At 37.9% G+C, this 27,907-nt stretch overlaps 1 protein-coding gene across 1 annotated transcript in view; it reads left to right on the top strand.

Annotated features, from left to right (window-relative positions):
* The first annotated feature begins 2,235 nt into the window (after window positions 1–2,235).
* The window catches only part of col13a1 (collagen, type XIII, alpha 1), a 43,864-nt gene continuing 18,192 nt past the window's right edge, over window positions 2,236–27,907 (top strand). The window contains exons 1-17 of the mRNA XM_077582445.1: window positions 2,236–2,356; window positions 6,879–6,886; window positions 9,506–9,532; window positions 14,616–14,666; window positions 15,925–15,960; window positions 16,191–16,217; window positions 16,335–16,361; window positions 16,971–16,997; window positions 17,081–17,107; window positions 17,929–17,955; window positions 21,177–21,248; window positions 22,443–22,505; window positions 24,701–24,793; window positions 25,945–25,986; window positions 26,093–26,110; window positions 26,207–26,233; window positions 26,348–26,392. Of these exons, the coding sequence (XP_077438571.1) occupies window positions 2,236–2,356; window positions 6,879–6,886; window positions 9,506–9,532; window positions 14,616–14,666; window positions 15,925–15,960; window positions 16,191–16,217; window positions 16,335–16,361; window positions 16,971–16,997; window positions 17,081–17,107; window positions 17,929–17,955; window positions 21,177–21,248; window positions 22,443–22,505; window positions 24,701–24,793; window positions 25,945–25,986; window positions 26,093–26,110; window positions 26,207–26,233; window positions 26,348–26,392 (738 nt within the window). The remainder of the gene's footprint in view (window positions 2,357–6,878; window positions 6,887–9,505; window positions 9,533–14,615; window positions 14,667–15,924; window positions 15,961–16,190; window positions 16,218–16,334; window positions 16,362–16,970; window positions 16,998–17,080; window positions 17,108–17,928; window positions 17,956–21,176; window positions 21,249–22,442; window positions 22,506–24,700; window positions 24,794–25,944; window positions 25,987–26,092; window positions 26,111–26,206; window positions 26,234–26,347; window positions 26,393–27,907) is intronic.

The following is a 27,907-nucleotide window of genomic DNA, read 5'->3' as shown; positions in this document are numbered from 1 at the left end:
CTGTTTTATACCCCTCCCCTCCTATCAAGCTCTCACTTTCAACTCCCACCTCAGACATCTCCTACCCCACCCACAACTTCAGAGGAATTGTTCCAAAACCCAGCGGATACGTTTGAGTCAATCTTGATGATTTTAAAAGCTGGAGCAGATGAATTGCAAACGCTGTCTCTCTGTGTTTCCACTGCTCTCTCATTGACTTCCCATAATTCTGCGACTTCCTTTCGCCGATGACATCGAGCAAAAGGAAGTTCAACCTGGATGACATACAGCTTTTCGGGATGGATGCCGGTAGACGTTTGAAGGTTATTTAACAGCGCCGGGGCCCCTCTTGTATTACAGTGTGGGAGGTGGGTGCGTCCGATCCACAGGAACCAAAAAGAAGTCTTTTCCAGTGGATCTTTTGTTATGACAGATTTTTATATATTTTCCCCCCACTGTGAGGATTTCCATATAGTTCATCTTCTTTATCTTTCAGCCTATTTCTCTTACTTGGACAGTTTTATGTATTCCTTTTGTTTTGTGATTCACCAGAAATATATCTATTTTTCTATTTAAACCTCACGTCTGGCAGTTTTTGGTCACTACCTATAAAGACAAAAAGCTTTTGTGTTCTAATTCCTGCCCCCAAGACAGTTCACAATGTATAAAAGAAAAACCTGAAGAACTCACCGGGGATGAATGCAACCCCACCATTAAGTCAATGAAAGAGTCTTGCTCAAAGGCTCAAAGGCTGACTTTGTGTTTCTAGTGGCTTGGTGAATTAGTGAGTTAGGAAAATGTAACCCAGCATCCTGTCGCCCTTGTTTGGCCTAATTATTTAATCAGGGTTAAACTATTGGTTTCCCAGACTTGAAGGAAGTTGTTGCTGCATGAGAACTAAAGTCATACAACGGGGGGGATGACTTGTAGATTGTATAAAACTAAAGACATTAACAGACATTTAGGGACAGACGGCACAAGTACGTGATGACGTTTATCGATTTATCGCTAACGTGTCACAAAAGCTCACATGCCAATCACTTTGCCATATTGACTAATGCAGTTTCACGTTGAGTTTTTATCTTTGAGTATTTAATCTGTTTTATTGTGGGATGTTGTTTCTAACCTTTACTATTATTTTAGCCACTTTTTATTCTCCACACTTTTTTGCCATGCAGTAACTCCCGCATAATACATAAAAAATTTCAACTTGCGTCAAAAATTCACGCCTATATTGTCTGATTATTTAAAGCTGCTGTATATAACATTTTGCCCCAAATATTTTTACAATACCTTTTTTATTTGACTATTTATGACATTCGTTTGACATTTGTGTGAAACATGAACATTATTTGTTCAACTTCGTTCATAGTTGATGGGAAATCTCCATTCATTTTTAACTCGTTCACTGCCATTGACGGCTATAGACGTCAAAAATTCGAATTAGAAATTTTAATTGCCTGACGCTCCTAATTTTTTATAATCTCTTTTTTTAATTCGCGTCAGGCGGTTAAAATTTGGAATTGTAATTAATCGCATGACTTCAATAGTAAACTCACGATTAATCACAAATTGTATATCTGTTCTAAATGTACAATAAAAAATAAATAAATTGAAATACATTTTTTACGTTTATAGCCGTCAATGGCGGTGAACGAGTTAATGACACATTCACTCCGGCACAGACATCCTTTTTATACCATTTCACACGACACTTTAATGACAATAGCAAATCTGCTGTGGCTCAACGGGTAGTACAGCGGAGCTTTGACCAGTAGTAGGGAGGTGAGAGTTCGAATCCCATCTTCTCTTCTTTTTTTTTTTTTTTGCATTTATCATACAACTCTAATTAGTAATTTTCACGTAATTTATCTTTCTATTTACTTTATAAGATTTCACAAGCTTTTATTAGCATTCCGCTTTTATTAGGATTCAGCTTTCAGCATTCCCACTTAGTCTAGTTTTGCAATATTATTTATCTGAATTAGCCTTGATTTAATAATGTGGAATGATCATTCAGCACGTGCATGTAAAGTTTAAATCAGCTTTTACCAACTAAACAAAATATTGTTCGAAAATCCTTTGGAAATTAATAGGGCTTTTTCTTAGGCAATGGATAATATTTCCTAAAGTTTTAAGGAGATTTTTTTTGTTGTTGAAAATTGGATATTTGACTACAAACAGTTTGATAAAAAGCAATGCAGCATTTCCATTATGTGGAGACTGCAATGCGAGAATTTGCAGTTAAAGGTTACAATGCAAGTCCTACTCATCGACCTTGATCGTTTTAGGAAGCTTGTCCTCCGTCCAGACCAAATGGAGCTGTTTTTTATCAATGTTCTTCCTCCTCCTTCAAAAGGATTTCAGAGAATAATGAGTTAGTCAGGCTAATAGTGCCTTTTCTGGCAAAGTCACAATGTTGTCTTTGAAGTGATCTACTGAAAAGGCTGCTGTGTAATGACTTAATTGTACATTTAGCAGTCATGCCTTTTGTTGTCTGAACCTTCTTGGGGGAAAAAAAAAATCAGTCACAAGGATTTAGAATCAAAATGAAAACTACAATATGTTTATTACAGTGGTACCTTGGCTCACGAACTTAATTGGTTCCCACAGAGAGTATGTGAGCCGAAAAGTTTGTTTTCCAAACAAGTATTTCCCATAGGAAACCATTGAAATGAGAATAATCCGTTCCCAGGTCCCCATAAAACACAATTTTCTACTAAAAAAGCCTTAAAACTACACAAAATATACCTTGCTATTGTATTGTAATTAAAGAAATACACTGTACTGTATAATAAAGTGTTTTTATTTGCAAAACTTTAGGGAGTTACTGTTTGGAAGGAGAGTCCTCCGGTGTGGCTTTTCTTCTTTGCTTCTTAGGAGACTCTTTATCCTTGTTGCTGACTAAAAACCTCTTAATTGACACCTGTTGGTAGACTTAGCGTACTGGCACTGGGACGCTAAGTCACACAAACGCGCACCTCGTTCGTGTTTGTCGATGATCTCCTTCTTCTGCTCGACCGTAATTTTCTTCAATGTCTTCTTAGGCTTAACACTAGCCTTTTGTGGGGTCTTTTTCGGTCCCATGGTAGCAAAAGTACACTCCAAAAGTACTCCAAAATGATCCAAAATGTCTACCGAACACAAACCACGTCCGCACTCAAACAAAGGGGGGCGACGAACTGGGACGCCGTGAGCGTGCGTCAGCTTCTCGTGATTTCTCGTGTCGCGAGATTTGGTTCGTCCGCCGAAAACGAGTTTGTCGGCCGAGACAAAATGCTCGCGAATTTAATGTTCGTGAGGCGAAAAGTTCGTGAGCTGAAGCGTTCGTGAGCCGAGGTACCACTGTATCTGTTTTTTTATTTTTATTTTTTTTACTGGTTTACATGTGCAAAAACTTGTTTGCTGATGCAAACACGTTGAAGCTGACCAACTGTGCGAACCCAGGAATGAGTCTACTAAATATGTAAAATTAGCCACTCTTTGCAAGTTTTTAGTGGAATAAATGCAAATAGATGGGTTTAGAAAGCGCAATATGATTCATGAATTGTAATGGCTGCCTTTGCGTCTTTAAATAACCCGTCTGAAAAAAGGCAGGTGCGTGATGGCAAAATGAGATCCCTCAAACATCCAGAAACAAAAATAGTCACAACATACTCAGCAATACAATACTGTTTTGTTTTATTTGACAAATTTATACAACGTTTTAAAAGCGGTCCATTGCTTTTTGATAATGTTTAGGCCAGCAAAGCGAGCCAGTGAAATAACACTAGAAGTTTTCAAACGTGCGCTCCATGAACACAAGTGGCCTTGTTGACTTCATAAACTGGCTTGACGAGTTGTCACTGCCCCAACTGGCAGTAAACATGCAATTCTTCAACTTCCCATATTACATTTCTGTTTGCACGAGCTGAAGAAATGATCAAACAGGTCACCTGTGCGAACCATCATAAGGTTTATTGAGCCAAGCTGTCTGTTCAAGAAGCTAAAGCCTCACTAAATCCATATAAACAAATTAAAAAAAAAAAAAAATTCACTTAAAAAAAAAAAACTGAGTACTGCAATGAACGCCATTAACACAACTATGTAACACCAGGCATGATCAGCTCAGCTCATCTGACACCTCAAAGGCATCCAAGGAGTGTTCTTCAAGTGTAAACCAAACATCTTGAGTATGTGCTGTTGATACTACTAAGGTATTAATAATACCTTAGGAGATTTAAATCGGCTGAGGGATTCATTTGATTCATGGAGGCGGTTTGGAGCAAGACAAAAATTGGTTGGTGGGGGGGGGGATATTTTACTTCGGTTGTTATGTTGGTAGGCTATACTGGGTGCGCTGTATGAGCTATGGGCAAAAGAGGGATTAGCAAAATTGTGTTATTAGTGCTGCCAAAGTGAAAGTGTTGATTAATTAATCACAAAAAAAATATATCATCATGCCGAGAATACAACAACCCTTCAAATGCCCACCCGAGCCAGAAATTTAGCTCAGGTAAACTGATTTGCCCTCGTACACGGGATACTTGATCACGACATGGGTTTGATTCCCGGGGGTGGACGCTGCCGGTTACACACTAACTACATGCTCTAGTTACGTTTTCTAGTAGCTATTAGCTGGTACTACCAGTAAATTAAAACACAAGAATGGGGTCAAATAGTTTAAGATTCAGCACGACAACAACGCTGAAGTCTAAGCAGACTGTTTTTCACTATTTTTGTTCATTGTTCACTAAATATTATCATTTGTTTTATAACATATAAATTGTGTGTGTATACCGCTTGATAAATACATTTGACCTTATTTCAGGCTGCTTGTGTTACCAAACTGTTCTTTACAAGTCATGATCATTTTTGTTATTGTGAGCAAGAACAAATAATGGATTTTTAATTCTTACATGTCACCGTTTCTAAAAGCGGACGTTTTCCTGGACTACTTAAAAAATAAATCAACGGGTGAAAATTGAGAGTATACCCACTTCTCCACTGGTTGCATGTCAACAATAATAAAGGTGGATCAAAACTTAAATAAATAAGTCAATAAGCACGAAGCAGGCAAGATTTTTGGATGTTAGCGTGCAAGATTTGGTTTCCATTTCCGGGCACATCCAAGCGGTTGCCCTTACATAAGTGGAAACAACAGGTGTTCGCAATAGTTAGACAGCATTAATCCTGGGAGAGGGCAAACTTAGCATACATGATACGAGTGCACTCAAACAACATCCTCCAGTGTTACGTGTTTATGGCTTTGCGTTTTGTTTCATGTTGTGCCCGCTGCTTGTTGCACACAAAGCGCTTCATCAGGCGCCACGTTCTGTGCTATATTTGAACCCTGTTGTCTTTGGCCTCCCAACGTGCTTTTGGATCAAGATTCTCTGGGTCGAGACTCCCGGGTGAACGGGGCTTAGCCGACAGGATGTGAAGGCAGGTCCAGAATGTAGCGGGAATCTTGTGTTGATGTTTGTTTTTACCAGTCTTGCGTGCAGAGAGAGACGCAGCTTCACTTTTGTTCATCTAGCAACGACATCAGCGGTTCTCAAATGGGGGGGGGGGGGATATGAAGGCACTCCAGGGGGGGTACGCGAGATATTAAAATACATTTTAAAAAAAAAAAACATCCATGATTTTTTTTTTTTTAAATAACTATAAATTATGTAAATATTTCAGCAAAATCTAAGTTGTCAAAATGAATTGTCGATTCCGTTTCATCTCCTCAAACCAGAATGGTTCAACCCAACCTGTCAGATGGCACCTAGCACAACCTGTCAATCATTTGAAAATTGAATTTAAAATTAAGTTAATGTTTTTTTTTTAGAATAAATCTTAAAGGAGGACACTTTATTTATTTATTTATTTATTTATTTATTTATTTCGATGTCCAACTAGTTCAAGAGAGACCACTATACAAATGATGGCACAGCACTCGGTTATGTCTTTTTTTAATTGTATTTTTTTCTTTTCTTTTCTTTTTTTTTTCTTTTTAATTTTCTTTTCTTTTTCTTTTTCTTTTTTTCTCTTTTTTTCTAGAGCTCAGTATTGTTCATTCGGTAATTTTACCGATTTGACATGTCATCATCATTGCTCTCTCTTCTTTTTATATATATATATATATATATACATATATAATTTTTTTTTTTATTTTTTTTTTTTATTAACTTTTATTTTGTATGCGTGTGAGTGTGTATTCATTCGTTCACCTAAAACCTATTTAAAAAATCCCGTACGTCTTTTTTTCTTTTTCAAGCCAAAATGCTTTGCGCTGGTTGGTGGGTACTTGGCTGAAGAAAAATAATAATAATTCACAAGGGGGTACATCATTGAAAAAAAGTTTGAAAAACACTGAACTACATGAATGGCAAGAAAAAGAAGACACATTTATGCGCCTTACATGTATTTTGGGGACGGGGTTTAATAAGCCATGGCTTCAACCTGTCAGCCCTTTTTTCTTTTCGGATGTTGTGATGTAGTAAATGTAAACGAATAACTTTCCCTGATTCAAGCCCCTTCTTCCCCTAAAATGTGCCTTTCCTGTTCCCACTTTTTTCTTTATCACATGAAAATGTGAAGATATTGACCCAGCTGAGTAACAGATTGTTTGACTTGTCACTGCCATCTCACACGTTTTTTGTAAACAAATCTTCTTCAATGAGACAGACAGAAACGAAGTATTACGTATGTTCATTCCTGTGGAAGATAATTGCGTTCATTTTCATGTGATGATGAGAAAGTGAATCAGAATATTTTTGAAAAAAGGTCGGCTGCATATATTTTGAACAGTGACTGAAAGCAAAAAATCTTGATTACATTGGATGAAAACTAAACAGATCTCTAATCTGTGAATGAATGTATCACATATCTCAATTCTAAATGTTGTTTTCTCCCTCTTTCTTGTCTTACAGGACCTCCAGTAAGTACTCAAGACGCCTTGTGTGATCCATGTGGGGTAAAGTAACTGAATAGCTCTGCATTTGGGTGGGTGTGAAGTGGGTGAATTGACTTCGCAAATTATTATTTGCCTGTTGTAAATATTGATCACATTATTAATTGTCTCATTTAAGTCATTGACCATTTTGCAAATCTGATCATCTCTATAATTGTTGACACCTGCCAAAGTTCCATAATAGTTACCGAGGTAGTTGCTGCTTGTGCTCAGCGAGGAAGATAAATGAGCTGGTATGAGTGTGCAGAAAGAGATGTTGGTTTCCAGCACAGTTAATGGTTGTTTTTACACGGATCAAGAACAACATTTGAACCTTTTACACGCCCCCTGAAATATTTGGGACTTGGTAATAAATGTACTGTTTAGCTTATAAAGTACATCAGTCTCATATACAGTGGTGCCTTGATTTATGAGATTAATTCATTCCATGACCATGCTTCAGTACTCAAAAATCTGTCTCCCAAATCATCTTTCCCCATTGAAATGAATGGAAATGCCATTAATCCGTTCCAGTCCGACATATAACGCTATAAAATTCTGTTTTCCAATAAAAAAAAATAGTAATCCACAGTAACATAATTCAACAAAATGAAAATAATGAAACTGTGCATCATAATTTCATGTTTTAATTAATACACAGTGTGGCTTCTCCTGGTGTGTACACATTGGCCACCAAGGTGCTGTATAATATGTACAGACTCGAAGAAGGCTACATCTGCTAAGTAAGCTACAGCAATGTTAGACATTTTTTGTAGACGATAAAGAATATATGCATGTTGAGTAGTGTTATATTGTCTACCTGCATTGCTGCACCATTGGTGGTCAAATACCCTGTTGCTTAAAAATGTACAACACTGCATCATCAATGCTAGTTGTATTATCCCATTTATGCCATTTTTATAATGTGCGCGAGGATTAAGCTAGCAGACCATGTAAGACAAACGTGTAGTTTTTTTTAAATACACAAAATGTAAATCTCTTTGTTTTAAGTTTAGTTTTACAGTAAACTCAAACAGGGAGTAACAATAAAAACCTTGAAGCAAGCAACTAATAATAATTTAAAAACAATACTGTATGTCACCTTTAAGGCTTTTAACAGTATCATGTAATGCAAACCCAGAAAATGAGAAATTGATGTGACTGATGTGTGAATCGATTGTTGTGCAGACTGTGACAAAGGCGAAGCTAAAATGAACTGTTGGAATGTTTTTTTGCCAATAATTTGAGTTGTGGTTGTGAATGAAGAAAGCAATGGGAGAATAAATTCTTCAATCGTAAAGTGGCGACATTGTTATCGTTACCGCTCCTCATTGATTGGGTGGGAAAAATGACAAGAAATTAGGCAATGCCATTCAAATGTATTATGATAACAGAAGGAGTTCTAAGATTTTAGTACCCGCATACGAGCAGAGCAACAATTTTTGCGGTAAATGCGGTCAAGAGTTCTAACATGAATACATAAGACGTAATACGTAAGATATGCTTGCTAAATGCTATATTTGTAAGTGAAAAACGATATTATAGAGTTCTAGGGAGAACAAATAATAATTACACAGTCACATTCCCGCTCGCATTCAAGCTCGGTCATCCGGGAGGGACTCAGCGTCGAAGCCGCTACTCCTCCACGTTGAGAGGAATCAGTTGAGGTGGCTCGGGCATCTGGTTCGGATGCCTTTGGGACGCCTCCCTGGGGGAGGTGTTCCGGGCATGTCCTACCGGCGGGAGGCCCCGGGGACGAACCCGGACACGCTGGAGAGACTACGTCTCTCGGCTGGCCTGGGAACGCCTTGGGATCCCGTCGGAGGAGCTGGGTGAAGTGGCTGGGGGAGAGGGGAAGTCTGGGCTTCCCTGCTAAAGCTGCTGCCCCCGCGACCCGACCCCGGATAAGCGGAATTGAAGACGGAACGAACAGTCACATTCATGCACACGCACACACATTATGGAGAAGCGGTATGAACTAAGCACTTTATTGTATATTGAACAGTTGTCCCGTAGTAACCTTTCAACGCATTTTAATGGAATTACTGTCGAGTTCCTGTTTTGACTTCCCTCCAATTAGCCTTACATCCTTCCCTTAAGACACGTTGGTACAAAAAGCACTGATTTGTGTTCCGCTGGGAAAGACTAGCAGCCACTTGTCAGTCCAAAATGTTGGAAACCATTGAAAGCCATTGTATATCGTTTTTTTTTTTTTGTCGTTGTATTTAATGGAGGCGACTTTGCGGACGTGGGATGTATTCGCAGTCAGTCGAGTCAGCTAGTTTAGATGAGCTAAGGGTTCACTGTGCAGGGGGGGCATGAGGGCAATAAGAACATTTTTGCATGCTTTCATATTTCATCCGAAACCAATCCTTGCATGAGGCTTTGTAATAAAACAAAAAGTATTCTGTTCTTGAATCAAATCGTAACAGAACAAAATACTGGACTGTTGTCTATATTGCATGGAAGTCTGAGACGGAATATTTTGCATAATGATTTGAATGTTACAAAGTGCATCAAGATATTCTTCATAATGTTGACTTCATCTGTATGATTCACTCTTCCTTTTTTTGTACCATTTGTATCATTTCTCTCACTCCTTTTCAGGGTCCTCCTGGACGAGCCGGCTTTCCGGTAACATGTCTTTTTTGTTTTTTTTATAACATTTGTCTTTGTGTGTCTATATTTGCATGACTGGATAGCAATCGCTTCCTCAATTAAATAGCTGCAATTCAAAACTAAAAATAGACGTGCACCTATTTTCATGATAAAAAGATAGTGTGACATCCGCACCTGTAAAACACAAAATCAAAACTCCTCTTTAAGTTTTTCTCAGTGGGAACACAGACACATTTTAAATTCTTATCATGTGAAATTAATCACACTTAAAAGAGTACATTCCTACACCCGTAGCTTAGAGAATATAAAAAGAATAATATATATAAAATATAAACATATAATGATAAATACCTTTTTTTTTTTTGCTAAGCCATTCTATTGTGTAAATACTCTAATAACATGTGGCACATTGTTTTGTTTTTCTCTGATTAAAATGTCCTGAAAAGTCCAGTTCAACCTACCTCCAACCGGATAGTTTTACCTCTAACCGGAATGAGCGTGCCGGCTGTTTTTGCCACATCTATTTGCTCATGTAGGGACCACTTAGTTTTCCTGTAAAAATGTGTAGTAGTGTCTGAGTAGTGTGCTTCTACGTACTCCATATATAAAGTGCCTTGAGGACATTTTTGATAAATGCTGTCAAATGATAACAGCAATTTTGTTGAGGCGCAAGAAAAGCTTGACAACAATGTAATACAAGGAAAATTAATTATTTTATGGCCAACATTGTTGTACGTGTATGTTAAAAATGTTAAGGTGACTTGTAAAAGGTGTCTGTTTTTTGTCATGTAAGGCATAAATAACCCCTTCGGACCTGCATTTTTTCTGCTGTGCATTTTTATTATTATTTTTTTTTTTTTTACTGATTTTGACTCTTCTCACATAACAACAAAAGTGAAAAAATTTAGGGGGGTTGTTTCATGTTTTTATTTGTTATAGCGGACGCCAAGATAGAATAGCTGTAACGTGTTGTAATCTTGCCAAGCTTATATGTCACTTTTCATAAGCATCATGAACTTGCGATTGTGATTGGTTAGCTAGGATCCAATCATGAACCAGAAGTGTTGACATCATCCAAATTATGCTTTTATATTGACAACCATATTATGTTATTAAGTCCATATCATATTTAAGTTCATGAGAATAATCAGGGGAAGCCTTGTTTTGGTACTAACCTAGTTCGTAATTATTGTGCGAAATCTTTAAAATGATCGGTGCCTTCACATAAATCAATTCAATGAATTATTTAACATAAACATATTTTGAGAAGCATTTGTTTTTGTTTTTCCATAATCACGCAAAGTGTGCTGGCTGAGCATATTAAAAGTTTACAAAAGGTTACAAAGAAAGTTTCATATTCAAACACACATGCACGCGCGCACGCACGCACACACACACACACACACACACACACACACGCATATACACGTATGTGTGTGTGGCCCAGTGGTGATGAAATCCATGACTCCACAAAGTCTGAGCACAGTGATGACCTGCCACGCGTGTATGTGACAAACCAAGTTTATTTATAGAGCAACTAATCATAACAGACACACTCCCTCAAATCTTCTTTCTGCATTCAATTGCATTGTTTTGAGCGGCCTGATATCTTTAATAATACATAATAATTTTGGGTTCCTGTTATACTTTAATTATTGTTATGCTGTACATTCAGACAACGATATTCGATGCCTAATATTTCCTGATAAAATTATTATTATTTTTTATACATTTTTTGAAAATGACAAACTTCATTTGAATCATATAGTCGTATTAAATACTTTATAGAGGACCAATCTGTGGATCTTCTTCATCTTCTGATTCCACAATCTTTTTTTTTTTTTAGTGGTGCAGTGTGAAGTGCTGATGACACACAAACTACAAATCCCATGATGCAGCACAACAGCTGCCCTATCAAGCGTTAGGCGACACACAGTCATTCCTTAGTGCCGGCTACATGCAGCTTGAACTCAGTGGATCTTTGGGAGCACATATCTGTGTGAGCAGCTGTTCTCTGTGATGAATCCTGTTGCAATGAAGGGAATTGATGCCAGACTGCCCCGCATGACAAATTAAATATTTGAAATAGTTGTTAGGAACTACGTATTTAGGTTTCTTAATTGTTTTTTTTTTTTTTTTTATTTCCCCGTAGTGGCAGGTAGCTTGTCATTTTGGTCCATATCTGCCATTTATTGTTGTGTAGCTCATGCTTACGGGTCTTGAAAGTTTGGACGATATTGATCTAGTTTAGGGACTTTGGATTTGAAGGGAAGGTCTGTGAAGCGCTACAAGTAGCATTACACTACATTTGTGTTTTACCATCAATATAGAATTCTATGATATCAAAATAGGTTTTGTTAACAACAATTGTTTAGTCAGGCATTTACAATATGCGTTCCAGGTCCAGAAAGTAAAAACCCTGCCACAGTTTGGCTTTAGCCCCAGGAGGTGCTAGCTAGCGAGCATCCTAGCTAGCTCCCCGGGTACAGGTTACCTGCTAGGGAGCTAGCTAGCTAGCACAAGGGGCTAAAGCCAAACTGTGGCGTGGTTTTTACATTCTGGGCCTGGATTTACCACCTAAGTCTGTATTTAACTGTTGTGTGTAAATTCTGTTGACTACACACCTACACATAAATACATTTGATTGGGCCTTGAGGTAGGAAATGTGTAGTACATTTGCTTATTTGTTATCCTGTAGTGTAGATGTTACCAACATGGCACCAGTTCGTCCCAAGGACCACATGAGTTTCTAAAAATGCTGTCGCTCACCGATGACTGAACATTGTGATTTCCTAGGAATTGTCTAATGCGCCATTTCAGAAGTGTGATATACCTATTAAGCAGTACCCAAGTACTGTAGTTTCAAAAGATACACTCATATTTCAATCAGTTACTCAACATTTTGTATTATTAATAAAACACCCCATCCTCTTGATTTCAATGGTTTGAACTATTTGAGCACTTTTAGGAGCGCCTAATTGCAGAAGCCCCCCAATAGCTTTTCATCCATTACTAGTTTTATGCATGCCCCAAACCCTCTCCATGTGTCTAACACTTGTTCCTCTCTCTTCTGTGTCTTTCTTCACACCTTTTTTTGCATGTGACTGCTGTGTTTGATCCCAGGGATTTAAAGGACACGGAGGGGAGAAGGTAAGTTTAGGCCATTGGATATTTTTGTGGCCGTTGATTGTTATTGATATTTGCTGGCTTGGATTTGACATCTTGCCATCTGCTAAGGGTTCAACTTTCTCCACTGTCTTTTGTTAGCAAAATCTTGAATAACTGAAATTATGAAAGAGCAAATGGCTTGTGACTTGATATGACTCGGTTATTGTTGGTAATGCTGGTTAGAAGTCCATAGCTGAGTGCAGGGCTGCGTCAACAGTTAGCATGTGATTCGTACCAGACATTGACATCTGCAGTAAAAAAAAAAAAAAAAACATGGGACATATTCTATAAATGGTTTCCCACCCTGGTTGGATTACCTGGACTCTTTACATCATGAAATGCTATAGTAACGATCAGTCTCTAAAAGGTCTCTCCAACCAAAAATAACCATTTTTGAGACTTGAGAATTGTTGGCCTTATCGTGGAAACAACACAGTTGAGTGGTATGACTTTCAAAGTGAAAGTGTCAGCAGAGAAAGACAACCTGCAATACACATGCAGTTGTTTAAAAATTGAGAAATCAGGTCGACCTGCAGTACAAATGTAATTGAGATATTAAAATGAATAGACCACAATTGGCTACTTTATAGGTAGAAAGTTATTGTGATCAGACAAAACTGGAATTTGATAAACTAATAATTAAGCCTCATGAAATTGAGTTACACTGGTGAAAGTGTTTGAATACTTCTAACAATGTTTCTTGCAAAAATATTTCAAAGACGGAATGCTTTATATTTTGGAAATAAATGTACAAATGTGAAAGTGTGTGCCTTAAATATCACACAATTTATCAAATGTCAAGCAATAAACTACTCTGATGTTTCCAACTCAAAAAATGTACTGGTTAGGAGGAACGAACATCTTCTTGAATAGGCATTGTGGCAAATGAATATTTATGGTCATCTCTGGAAAATAATGACATCTTGAAGGCTTCACACTTTGCGCTGAATTTGCAAGCCACAATCTGACATGTCATCAGAAAAGTGATAGATTTGCCAAAAGGCACTGCCGTATCCCCATGATCCATTGTTCTTAAAATGAAACCTCAGAAGCTCATTTACATATCAGTCTAACTTTGTTCATTTGGACTATACATAGAGAAATGCCTGTGGAAAGAAAAGACAACAATAGATGAATTTCAGCTTTTCCGCGGCTAAAGAAATGTTCATTTTCAAGGAAAACCATCTGCAATTTTGTCCGCTTGTGATTCCATGGGGAGTTTTTTGTATGCAATGTACTTTGTCTAAATGGTTTCTGGTTTTAGTGATTGTGATTGTGACTTTGCCTTGTTAATTTCACTCCATACATCACAGGGCGGAACAGCAAGTTTCACGTAACCTAAGCTTTTGTACAACTGTGCCTGTGTTTTATATCTGAACTTGTTTCATTTGCTGGAAGTTGTGGGAAATAACAGTGGCCACAGAAAGTTGTTTGAATCTAAGCTAGTCTTGAACATCTATTTTTCCATCATTACCTAATAGGGCATTTTTTGTGAGTGTTGAAAGTAGACATTTACTTTGAAATATAAAGAGATTTGCATTTGATGGAAGATTATCCAGTGTGAACTTATGGTAGGGTTGACTTTGGAAGGAAAGCAATTATTAGGGAAAGTGCTATGAAACTGAGTTTAGCCAAATTGATCAGTATTGTGGAATTGTACAGGTGACGCTTTGCATTGATGACCACCCCACCCACCCCCCCCCCATTAGAGCAATAAGATCATTTAGGCAGGCACTATATGGATAAAAGAACTGAGCAGCTTTTGTGTGTGTGTGCGTGTGTGTCTGTGAACTGCAATCAACCGGTAACCCGTCCACTCCAGGGGTCTTACAATATTAAAAAAAAAAAATGTGACATTATAACTTATTATATATAACATTTTGTGACTCTCAAGCTATTAATGACAGTGTAACTATGTTTTGTCCTTCAGGGATCCCCAGGAGAACCAGGTCTGTCAATCATTGGACCAAGAGGACCTCCTGTAAGTGTCCTATCTCACGCTATACTGTTGCTGATGCTCATGTGTGTTTCATTCAAAAATTTATATAGGTCACGCTGCAAAAAAGCGAAATGAAGTAGCTATCACCTCAGACAGAAACGCTAACAGCCTTGGACAGTTATATTGTTTTACCTGGACAAAGGAAGGCCCTTGTATTTCCTTGCATCTGGGTTATGGAACTCAGGTTTATGTTGGCTGGGCTGGGTTCTTTGTTCAAAACTGGGTGAATGTTCTGCTAATGATAAAATGATTGAATGTAATTACTGACGGTGTGGAAACAGCAGAATTATTCAAGAAGTTTGAATGTGTAATTTGGCCGTGATTCAAATGAGGCAAAGCAGCAACTAGACCAATCAGGGGTCAACGTCGGTTTTCCAGACCTCTGCTCAAATTGAGTATTCCTGTTGAGATTCAATTTTTTTCCCAATGAACTGCATGTTCATTTTGTGGTGTTGTATATAGTAATAATGACATTACCTTTTTCTCTTCTTCTGAGCAAAGCCAAAAGTCAAGACCACGATAAGTTGAGCAGCCATCTGTTTTAGTCGTTGCTTCCTGAATACAGTCTATATCTTTGTGTGCCCACTCTTCCTGGATGGTAATAAGCATCCCTAATGAATAGCAGTCTATGAAGGAAGTTCCTCACAGTAGGAGCCAAGTCCAGAACATAGAGGGCCAGACATCCAGTAACACTTAGAAGGTGGTTTACCACAGGGATGAGGAAATCACGAGGGATTGACAGTTTAGGCAAGTGCATGCTTTAAATGCTAAATGGTCTTTCCAAGACAGTTTGAAATGTGTCTGACTGGACCTTGTTTGTGTCCATTTTTTTCTCTCCATCGTGTATATACTGTGTCCAAAGATCTTTAACCTTTTCATGTATGCAGAGAGTTGTATTTGATATGGATTTTTGTCTCTGTGTGTGTTTTTTTAACTTAATGTCCATTTATAACTTAGTAGCATGATTTATTAGTGGGTAGCACAAACCTATGCATTTAGAATTGCACAGTAAAAGGACAACAACAACAAAAAAGACTGATTGTCTTCTATTTTTTTAACAAGAAGACTTCTTTCTTTCTTTTCCCGGCTCTGGTAGGCGACCCATCGTCTTTCCAAACGGCAGCGCTAGGCTCGCTAGGCTAGGCTAGGCTAGGCTAGCTAGGCTAGGCGAGGCTACTTCTTTACACCTGTTCTCTCTTCATTATAATCTAAAATGCCAACTTTTTATTTTTCTCTTCAGGGTCAACCTGGAACAAGAGGATTTCCAGGATTTCCAGTAAGTAACACACGTTTTAAAATCGAATAATAATATTAATAGCACAAGATAAAGCGACTTTAAGGTAGTTAACTGCTTCCACATTGCAGTGATCACTAACATTTCTTAAGAATGGCAGACACGATACACCTTTTTTTTTTTTAACATCAATTGTATTTGTTTAATATTTTTCTGGTCATTTTTGCAATGTTATTTATGATGATGGAAAGCATGTTTTTCTTTTATTCCAGGGTCCAATTGGGCTGGATGGCAAGCATGTGAGTTTCTTTGAAGTCACTTGTGCAAAATGATCTCTATGCTGTGAAAAGATTATTTTATGCAAATGTGTTCATCACAATGAAAGGGTCTTAATCCTAAAGTTTCTGTTCCCACAGGGACAGAATGGGCCCAAAGGTGACATGGTAAGCATTCTATAAATCTGTCTCAATACTGTAGTTGAAATGCTATTCCACTATTATTAACAGATATAAAAGACTAATATGACTTGGACCATTGTTTCCTATTACTATTACTCATGGGCGGACTTTTTTTTTTTTGCACTTAAGTGACCCACCCTGCCGTGCCAAAAGGTTGAATATGGCTAAAATAACATTGAGTGTTGATTATTATGAGGATTCTCTCATAATGAGTTCCTATTTAATTGTCTTCTTCTTACGTAACATATATGAGAAGTTAAAGGACATTTGAGAGGTTGTCTGGTTAATATTAGACATACTATTGCTTTCCAAAAGTAGCTTTGGTGCTGTTTAGCCTGCAGGGTCACCCTTATGGATTGTAATAGACGTGTCGCGCCCCGGAACCCCTCCCTGTATTCATTAATCAACCAGTTGCTGCACACTGACAGCTCACACCACAGGGCCTGATGGGAAGTCAAACTGAAGAGGTTTGCTCATAACAAGTTCTGTAATTAGATTGGCGCTAATAGAAGGAATTTGTGTCGCGGCTTATTTACCTCATGCTATGATTCAAAACTTTAGTAAAACCAGATTTCATTTGCTGATGTCTTTCAGGGTCAACGTGGCCTAAAAGGACTCCCTGTAAGTCTCTTATGTTTACATTATGATGCATCTTTGTTCAGGAATACTACAAGCAAACTAAGCGGTGTTGTTTTCTCACTTAGGGAGAACCAGGATCTAAAGGAGAGAAGGTGAGATTTGTGTGTTCCAACAAGACTTAATCAGGTTGTAAGGAAATTATATAGCAAGTTATAACTGAAACAGACCTAATAATAATAACAATAATAATATTTTTTCTCTGGGGAAGGGTTTTATTTTTATTATTATTATTATTATTATTACAATAATACTAATACTAATAATAATAATAATAGTCTGCCCTAGAGACAAATTATGATGATGATGATGATTATTATTATTATATTATACCCTTCCCCAGAGACCAATTATTATTATTATTATTATTATTATTATTATTATAGCCTACGCCAGAGACAAATTATGATTATTATGATTATTATTTGTCTATTGGACAGGGTATTATTATTATTATTATTATTGTTATTAATATTATTATTATTAGTAGTAGTAGTAGTAGTAGTAGTAGTAGTAGTAGTACTACTAGTAGTAGTAGTACTACTACTACTACTTTAAAAAAAAAAACTTAACAGGCGCATGCAGATCCATCCGCACAAAAAAATATTGGAATCTCCTTGCATGCAAAGAACAGATAAATTGTTTCTGCTGCCCTCAAGTGGTCAAAATAATATCTGCTCGTCAAGGTCGAGCTACTTCAAAGTTCCAGTTAAATGCTCATGCCCAATAATGTAATTTTGAAAATTAAAACAAATCAAATATAATAGTATGGCTTATACACAGATGTGTAAGTATAACTGCTGACCAACATATTCCCAAGATGCACAGAAAGACGAATGAATACATCATTAGTGTGCATTTAAGTGTTGAAGTTGTCGTGATCATATCTGTTCAAACCTTTTCCCATTCTCTGCAGGGTGTTTGCGGCGACTACACACATCGGGTAAGAAAGCATCATATTGAAATGTAGGATGTTAAAACAAAACATAACAATGACTTAGAGTCACTGTACATGTAGACTGCTTTAGTCCACAGCTGACAATATTACCTCTTATAAGATGTTTGGTTGTGAACAGAAATGCCAAAGCGGAAAATTTATTTTGGAAGAGGAGAAAGTGAACAGAAGCTGGCTATACAAATGACAAGTAGCTCAGTGATGGGTAACATATGCAAGCAGTTTTGCAGTTATTTGGCTCACCATCTCTTGGGTTTGACTACTTGAGAGAAAACAAGGCAATTACCAGCAGTCTGCTGGAACACGCAGTTGGACGTGATAAGGCCCCGTGTGAGGCTGTGCCAAGAAAAAGATTTCAGTCAAGAGGGAGTTTTCAGACAGTCAAGTCAGTAAGTGAAATGTTTACTTTTAAAAGTAGTCAGTTCAATGAAATTAATGTGTTTTGCTTTATACCTAAACTGTCAGGACACGAGACAGTTTCGCTACTGGAAATCTGAACACACGTAAACTTTCTTGCTGTGTTTCTCCTTCGTAACAAAGACAGACAAAACATACGCACCAGGGAGAAAGTGTACCATTGATGATAACGTCAGGGGTAGTTAACTAGCTCTTACATATTTCCAAATCTCACACATTATCAATTGTAAGCCCTGTTTCCAGATCATCATGGTGTGTATGGCGTGTAGGCCAAAAGCCAACAAGGACCGCAAATCTTTTGTTTCTTCTCCTTCCATGTGAGCTTTAACAAGAAGAAGGCATGTTTGAAGACATGTTGTTCGTTTTAGTTTTCCATTCTGGTTCCCAATGTCACAGGCACCAGGTAGCCCCCAAGGACCACAAAAAATACCCACCCCCCTCCCCCCTCCTTTTTTTTTTTTTAAAGAGCTCACCAATGATGGGACATTGTGATTTTCTTGTTGTAGAAGTGCTCATTGAAAATGTAAAAACTGTCAGAGATTATAGTTCAATTGAGCACATTTGTTATTTTACAAGTGTGGTTCAAACAAAAGTCTCTCACTTTCAAAAAGGTTGGTGACACTTGCACTAACTCAACTCTTTAGTCATACTGAAGTCGTTTCCCACGTGGAGGGTTAGGGTTAGGGTTAAAGAGCAACTCAACACCCAAATCTTTTTTTTTTTTGCCGATACATGGGTGTCTACTTACATGACCTAGTCATTGTTTTGACATTTTAGTGCATGTTTGTTGAAAGCTTGAATTTGGGAGGGGGGGGTGTCTGTGTGGCGCCATCTTCAGGTTAAACACTGAGATAAACACAATGTGGCTGTTTTTCCCAAGTAGCCCTGGATGCAGAGTGCAGTTCGATGCGTGCCACCAAGTCCGGTGGACTTAACCGTTTCACTCCACCCCCACGGATTTTCCAAAATGGTTTAAACATTTTTTTTTCCCAACAAAATTTGCAGATTTAATGATGCACCGTTTTATGACGTAAGCAGGGATGGGATTTTTCCGCTAATTCGCGGAATTCCGCTTTTTTTTATCTCCCCCCCCCCCCCCCCCCCAAAAAAAAAATCAGATTTTCTTTATTTTTTTATTTTTATTTTTTTGTAGTTCATTGTGTATGCACATGACTCCGACAGATAACATCTTCTGCTATAACAAAGACATTTGTGGTATGCTCTAATATGAGTTACTTTTCATTTGGTCATGATACAATTATTTGTTCATGAAATTTGAACTCTTCAACATTATTTATGTGTTAACTTAGTAATCACATTAGTTAGATATGATGATATTCTCAGTGATAGTTTTTAAAAGCAAAGGCAGTCCAATGTTTTTGAATGTGACTGATTTTCAGTTGACTAAAACTGCCATTTTATATGGGATAGTTCAATATACATTGAAAATTTATGCTGTTGTTTTGTCTATTTCTTTGTCATGTGAGTGCATTGAAAATACTTAAAAGCACAGAAAACCCATGAGCTCTGGGCCCTTGTCCCCCCACCAGGGCACTGCCCTGGACCTAGCTGGGGGCCAGTGGCCCCCAGACCCCCGGCTAAATTTTCAGATAATTTCACTTTGGTCAAATCACATCCCTGCATAAAGTTTTTTTTTTTTGTTTAATAAATTATGAAGCATCGAAAATTACAAACACTCAACCCTCAGTCAGTCGGGGCGGAGCTAACTAAACGGTTTAAGGAAGATGCCGAAGTACTACATGTCCCCAGCAGCATCCCTGGACGGTTGATGTTTGTATTTGGGTTTCGGTCCGTTTTTAATTTTTGTTTTTCAATAAAGTGTTCAAACAATACTGTAATCGTGATGTGATAGGGTTGGGGTTAGGGTTATAAGATGTTAGAAGATGGCACACAAAGCCGCCAGGGCAATAATTTAACAAGAAAGAAAGAAAAAGGCGAAAGAGATCGAAAATCCGTGTGGGCGGAGTTAAAGATTTAAGCACGCCTCGAACTGCACTCAGCATCCAGGGCTTACTTGTTTTTCCTCTTTTTGGACGAGCGCAGTCACCCACCGGCTCAGTCTCGTATACACGGCTCCTTAGCAAGTTGGAGTTGGAATTGTAGCGTTTGCGAACAGAGGTGACAAATCCAGGTCCAGAAAGTAAAAACCCTGCCACCGTTTGGCTTTAGCCCTTTGTGCTAGCTAGCTAGCTAGCTCCCTAGCAGGTAACCGAGCAACCGGAGAGCTAGCTAGGGAGCTTGCTAGCTAGAACCCGGGGCTAAAGCCAAACTGGCAGGGTTTTTACTTTCTGGACCTGGACTTGCCACCTCTGTTTGGGAACATCTTTATATCACTTTTCAGGTTAGTAATTTATTAGCATTTAGCATAGCTTGCCGTAGTATAGAAATAAGTCTGGTTGAGGGGTAAGTTGCACAAGTATGGGACAGTGCAGATCCATCATTTTGGTACCCTTCACCAGTGGAGTTAAATGGACAAAGAGGTGCACCTGACGCCTTGCAGCTCTTCATAATGGACATGCTAATGTGTATTTCTTAGTTGGAACAGGCTTGAAATGCTGTGGAGTCTGTTAACACTCTTGCGAAATTTGGCAAATTGTCTGCAGAAGGGGGTGATTAAATAACATCACGCTCACTTTTCCAAACTTGGAAGGGTTTAACTTAATGTGCTCATCGAGATAGACAGCTCAAGGCACACTCCCCTTTTTATCTTTTGGCTAATGGTTTGCTGTCAACATTGCTTGCACTGACTGAAGCGACCACTTTTCTGGCAGAGCCTATTTGTGCAGGATCTTCCTTTGAAAACCTTGGCAGCCTTGCGCTCCAGTCAACCGCTGATGTTGAAGGTTTGTGGGTGACCACAAACACCCCGTTGGATAACACGTTTGGGGGGGGGGGGAGTCACCAAGTCGTGCCGCAAAGAGAGGCAGTGCCCTGAAACCAAGGCACTCCTCAAGCATTTAACGCTCTCCACCAAAGACAAAATAAAACTTTTCAATATTTCATCCATCAATTGTCTGCACTGCTTATCCTCATATAACCATTTTTTAAATAAATCTCAGATGTGTCCAATAAGGATTCATATTGACTTAATTTCTCTTCATTGTACATATGCCAATTTCAAAACCAAAATGAGACTTTTAAGATTTTTAAATCGAAATGGTGAGGTGGAAAGCGGAAAATAATGAGGGACAAGAAAGCTTGCCTACTTTTACCCCTTTAAACCTTCATGTAGTATATATTTCCATAGAAAATATTATAATTATGATTGGATATTGAAATCTATTTGATTGTTGAGTTACTAAGATCAGACAAAAAACAAATACTTTGTTGTATTAGTCTTTTGGAAATATGTACTGTGGTATGTAAAATGTGGGCAAGTTGCACTAAACTCCATCTACTTTGGTATCAGGGGGACAAATTAAGAAGTCATTAATGAGTTTTTTTTATTTATTTATCTGTCGTCTCCTAAACTTGTATTTGATGATGCTAATCATCTCAACAGAAGCGACGTATTGTACAGCCCTGTGCTGGACAGTCGGCCACAGTAAGTTTGGACATGCACTGTAACTGTACTGCCGTACTCTCTTTGTGGCAAGACTGGCGCACACCTTGATCACTGCTTAACTGCAATCTAGGGGCCTGGCGACTACTACAAGGTGGCTTCCAAAAAATAAGTCCTCAATAAATGTGATGATTTGTAAGCAACCAATCTTTGAGATAAATACGCCACTAAAATTGCATATACCGGGTGTACCAGTACGTAAACATTGAGGACACTGTTTGTAAACTGTCCCTATAGCCACTCCAGGCCCAGAGTTTGCTGTGCCTTTCTACCTTTGACCTTTGACCTTGTTTTGTTTGCCTCCCTTTTATTCCTTGCTTTTCACTGCCATGTTATGTTGTATTTCTCTCTTTCCTTTATCCCACTATCCTCCTCCCTCCTTTCTACCTCTGGTTCTACCCTCATGGTGACCTTTGCCCTGTGACCTTTTTTTGCACCGTTGGCCACCTGTGCATTGTGACTTCCCCTTCGGCAGATGTTGCCTATCACCGTGCGCAACATGCCCGCAATAAGCCCTCTAATCCTAAAACGCCTCAAGGTACAATTCACTCTTTCCCCCCCTACTTGTCCCTTCCAATCTGTTCTGTCCATGCAAGCCATCTTCGACCGGCATCAAGCCCGCCCCCATTTTCGCTGTAAATTAACCAACTGCTGCAGTTGCTATTGCTAACGAATGTTGAAATGTTTTTGTTGTTGTTTTTTTTGCAGGCCAAAGGTCTTTTCTGTCCGTAGTATTCCTAAGAATAGAATTATAATGTAACCCAATCCATCCATTCATTTAGCTATGCTAGCATTGAATACACTGTAAAAAAAAATAAAAATAGTTTGTAACCAATAACAGGCATTATTAATAGCATAGCATTTGATTGTCCACCCAAAAAAAATTCTGGAAAATCGTGAATGGCTAGTTGATTAATTTGGTGACCGATTTCACCAAACATCACAGTTCTCCACCATCTACCAGAGACGCATGGATTTGAATGATCCTTCAAATTGTACTGAAAAGAAAACCTTATTCTGAAAATTCAATTTTGACGACATCAGATCAAATTATCTGAAAGCCAGGCGAGTAAGGAGGCCTTGTTGCACAACGGAAAATGTTCAGATTATTTTATTGCTGTCAAAAAGTATAATACAATCATGACAGGACAGCTTCAAACAAAAACAATAAAAAATAAACACTTAAAACAAAGAGGGGCTCAAGAGCTATGATATGTGCCTGTACAATAAATAAAGAAATACATCAATTTAAAACAAAGACACATCGCCACACACTAATTCTGGATCCTCCACTAAAAGCTGTTCATGGTTACCTAGGAACTCTGGCACAGGCTGACTTTGGTTCATGGTCCACAAGATGTCACAACACAGTTTGCAGCTGCAGCACTGACTGTAACTATGGAAGAAAAATCACATAATATGTCTTTAAATACAAATTAATTCATGCCTTACTTTCACAATATTGTTTTGTCATGATAGTCATCGCATTTGGCTGAATGGGTTATTTCATTGGATTTTGGCAGTTGTAATCTGTATTAATGTTTATACAACCCCTAAAAGAAGGACCAAAGACCCCCGAAAAAAAAAAAGGAAAAAAAAAAGAAGGACCAAAGACATAAATCATAACAGGCCACATTGTTATAATAGTCAGGGAAGACTGAGAAAAAAAAAATTGTATGAAATTTACAATATAATGTGCCATTCCTCTCAAATAGGAACATAGCAATTACTTAAGTTGAAGCCATTAATTTGCTTTAGAAAGTCAGACCAGGTGGCTCTTCAACAGGCTCAGACTAATTGCTCATTCATAAAAAAAAAAGAAAAAGAAAGAAAAGACAAAGAAAACAGAGAATTGCATATTTTGCATGCACAGCACAAGACAAAATTTCAACTCAATGCGCTTCATATGGTTATAAAACAACATTTAAAGGCACAATTTAAAGGTAAATACAACATTTCAAGGCAAAAGAATGTAAGACATTTGTAGGCAAAGTAAATAAATAAAAAGTAGTTTACTAAAATTACTAAAATAATTTTTATGTTGGGGGGGGGTCAATGTAGTTCTTACCTTATCAAGTCGAAAGACTTTGCTACTCACTGATTAATGGCTTTCTATGCAATTTACTCATCATCAACCTAAAACTCATAAATGTGCTCTTATTCAATAAATGTACAGTAGTTTTTTATTTTTTATTTTTATTTTTACCTGTAAGGGTCAAAATAAGGTTCACACTTGAGAACAACACCCTACATAACATAAATTGTTCCTCTACTTTGCACATGCACAGACTGAAAAAGTCTCAGAGATTCAAATTGGAGATGTATCTCAATTGCCAACTAACTTTTTTGACACTTTAGAAGTGCTTGCAATTGTTCCACCGTACACGACACGACTACCCAACTTTGAAATTGGTCCACGTAAAATGGAACTGAAACGGGCTTTGAACACACAGTTGCCTGCAAAGACAGAGTAGCAAAGGCTTACCAAAAGATCTGTGCTCGTAGCCCTAAAACTGACCATGAGCACTAAAATTTGAATATTTTAAAACATGATTCCCCAGGGTCAAGAATCGACCTCCAGTCTGTCTTTTTAACTGCTTGCTATGCACCCCAGCTAACCTTCCAAACCCCTCGGTGCAGGATTTGTGTTGTAGTGTGAGGTTGTTGTGCCGGCATGGCCAATGTGACAAGATCCCCTACGACCATGACAGGTTGTAACTCAATGTCTCTCAGCAGGGCGAGCCAGGAGCGCAGGGGCCCCCAGGACCACCAGGGCCCCCTGGTCTTCCAGGGAATTCAGGGCTGAACGGAGCCAGTGGCTCACCGGTAAGTACAAAATACAAACCTTAGCTCATGAAAAAGCTAAATATTAAATTGTGTTGCATTGGGATTAGGGTTATTTGTGTTTGCAGTTTTGTGTCAGATTTGATTACCCTGAATGAACGACAAGATACGTTTTAATTGCGGACTTACATCTTCAATTTGAGGGGTCTATATGCCTCCCAGTTTTTAAAAGGCACCAGCTAGTTGCATGCTATGATAGCATTGAATACACTGTAAAAAAAAAAAAAAAAAAGGGAAAAAAAGTTTTTTTTTAATATAACAGAATTTTACTTTTTATTTTACAGTTTTTTTCTGTATTTTAAAAATATCATTTAATTTACAAAAATAAACTATGATTTTACATGTAAAATGCAAAATAACATGAACTCACTCTACACAATATTTCTGTTCTTTTACAAAAAAAAACTCATTAGAAATACATATATTGGTTAAAATATGTATCGTAATTTCACAAATATTTGTCTGTTATTTAATGGAATACAATTTTAAAACTTTAAAACCCTTTAAAAAAATGGAGGGGGGGGGGATTTATATTTACTGAGACATTAACAGTAAAAAGAAAAAAAAACCTCAGTCATGAACATAGCGATTTTCAGCGAATTCCAACGTGTCTGTTTTATTTACCAGAAATCTTACGTTGGATAAATAAAAACTCTGTCGCGTTGGCTTTGGATGCTGACGCTACTAGCGTCATTTTGAATCCAACCGTGGGGTCTCTTCGGAAAGTAAAATCTCCTAACCTTATGCCACCTTTCCTTCACCGTTGTTGGATTATATGTCATCGTGTCAAAAAGGTGTTTCCTTTCAAATTTAGGAAAGGAGAGCACACGTTCACACTCATTTGACTCCACTGTTCCTCAATTCATCTGCTACACTGATATAGTTTAATTCAGTGTATCAATTATTTGGTACCATGCAAATAAAACGGCTTATACTTGAACAAGTATGTAAGTTTTTCTTCATCTGACAATGCAAACAAATATACAGATACATCAGATGATTTACAAAATAATTGCCCCAAATCATGATACAGAGGACAAATAAAAGAAAAAAAATCCGTTTGTTTTCAATATCATGTGCATATGCTTCTGTGGTGCTATCCTGATGTATATCAAATATGAATTTGTCTTCAGGGTAAGCCAGGTGAACCAGGAAAACCCGGAAAAGACCCAAGAGTGAGTAGTATGATGCAATCTCCCATTTTCCACAAGTTCTTTTTTTTCCCAAGTGAAAGTATGTTCATGTGACATTAACAATGAAACGTTTGCATTTATTTTACAGCTCTTACCAGGACTGAAGGTAAAAAAAATTATATAAAAGTAAAATTAAAAAAACACAACATTTAGAGTGCATTGCTGTGAAAAATTAAACGCATCAAATAAATTCTGCTTCTAGGGTGAGCCAGGTTTGCCAGGACAGAAAGTGAGCTCCCTTATTCATTTTCTTTTGCTTTTTTAAATCACTCTCTACATACATTTCTTTTTGATATGATGAAGACAAATGAGTAGTTTATATACAATGTGCGTTTCTCCACAGGGTGATCGAGGGGATGTTGGTCCAACGGGTCCCGAAGGCCCAAAGGTACGTAGACCTTATTCTTGACACTCGAGAAACTACTGACTTCTTTTTAGCACTCATAGTCACCAAAAGATCAGCGTATTGTGAGCGTAGCGCTTGGGATGGAACATAAGATATTACTAAATCAACAACAAAACTAAGCCATGTAACATTTTATACGTAACAAAACCTTAAAATGACATCTCAGGTGAACCAGGAGGAGCCGGTGCAAGTTGGACAATATAGTGGTAATATGATCAAACTTTTTAAGTCCGAGTTAATCGCATCATATAATAACTGCAGTCTTTTAATAGAGGGGTTCCACCTTTGTGCTAAAAATAGTAACATTTGGGAATTCTTATTTTTTTTTACACGCACGCACGCACGCACACACACACACACACACACATACCAAAAAAAAAAATAGAAATAATAATAATAATAATAATTTAAAAAAAAAAAAAAAAAGGGAGAACAATGATGATGACATGTCAAATGATCAATACTGAGCTCTCCCCAAGAAAAAAAAATAAAAAAATAGTAACATATCCCACAATCCCACGCGGTCGTCCATTTTGAGAGAATGCTTTTACCGAGAATCCTATGTTCACAATAGCACTTTCCCTTTCACACGTAATCTATTCCACATTAAAATATCACTGAAATCAGGACGATGGAAAAAGTAGCCTGAGTCAGTACAGTAGACAAGAAAGCTTTTATTCGCTTCAAGGGGAAAAAAAATGCTGTAATTGGGGGTGATGATCCGTACCAGATCGGCAAGTCTGAGTGGATGATGATATAATCCCAGCTGTTAGGAATACGCTAAGTAGGAATAGACCACCTTACAAGTTTTGTTTCACCCTTTTGTTGCTTTCATCTCGTGTGTATCTGCCTTTGGTGAGGCTGGTCCCACAGCTTTTGCGGTGATTATACACAAGGGGGCAGGCTGGGTCACTCCAAAGTAGTGATGGCAAAATGAAGCTTCATGAAGCATTTGCGATACTTTTTGACTCCTCTAGATGGTGCTCTTGGTTTAAAAATAAAGGCAAGTGCAATAAAAATTGATTACATTTGCATTGCATCTTTGAATCATGAGTGCCATCTTGAGGAGTCAAAAAGTATCGCAAGTGCTTCATGAAGCTTCATTTTCCCATCACTACTCCAAAGCATCCCTGCAGATTTGTTGTTGGGAACAGGACATCGTGCCTACTTTTGATGATGGAGTTTAGCCCCAAAGTTCCCTCCATGTGTGTTTTGTTAGAAGACCATCTTTGTCCTCCGCGTGTTCGTTGTTTTTTCGGGTAGAGAGAATGTTGATTATCTGAATACAGGCTGGAGATCGATGAACAGTTCCTTCGAAGGTTTTATTTTTACAGAATATTCCGGGCTCAAGCGAGCTTCCAGCAATGGTGGCAGCCTCTCGCAAGTGCCCCGATTACAGACACTTACAACCTTTTTATACTATCTTGAAGGGCGGTACCACAACGCCCCCACCAATGAGATAAGACTTTAAAAACATCATTGATTACAGACACTTCA

The sequence above is a fragment of the Vanacampus margaritifer genome, chromosome 12, assembly GCF_051991255.1.
Source record: "Vanacampus margaritifer isolate UIUO_Vmar chromosome 12, RoL_Vmar_1.0, whole genome shotgun sequence".
Lineage (NCBI taxonomy): Eukaryota > Metazoa > Chordata > Actinopteri > Syngnathiformes > Syngnathidae > Vanacampus > Vanacampus margaritifer.
The sequence above is the reverse complement of the archived record's forward strand: the minus strand, read 5'-3'. Positions and strand labels throughout refer to the sequence as shown.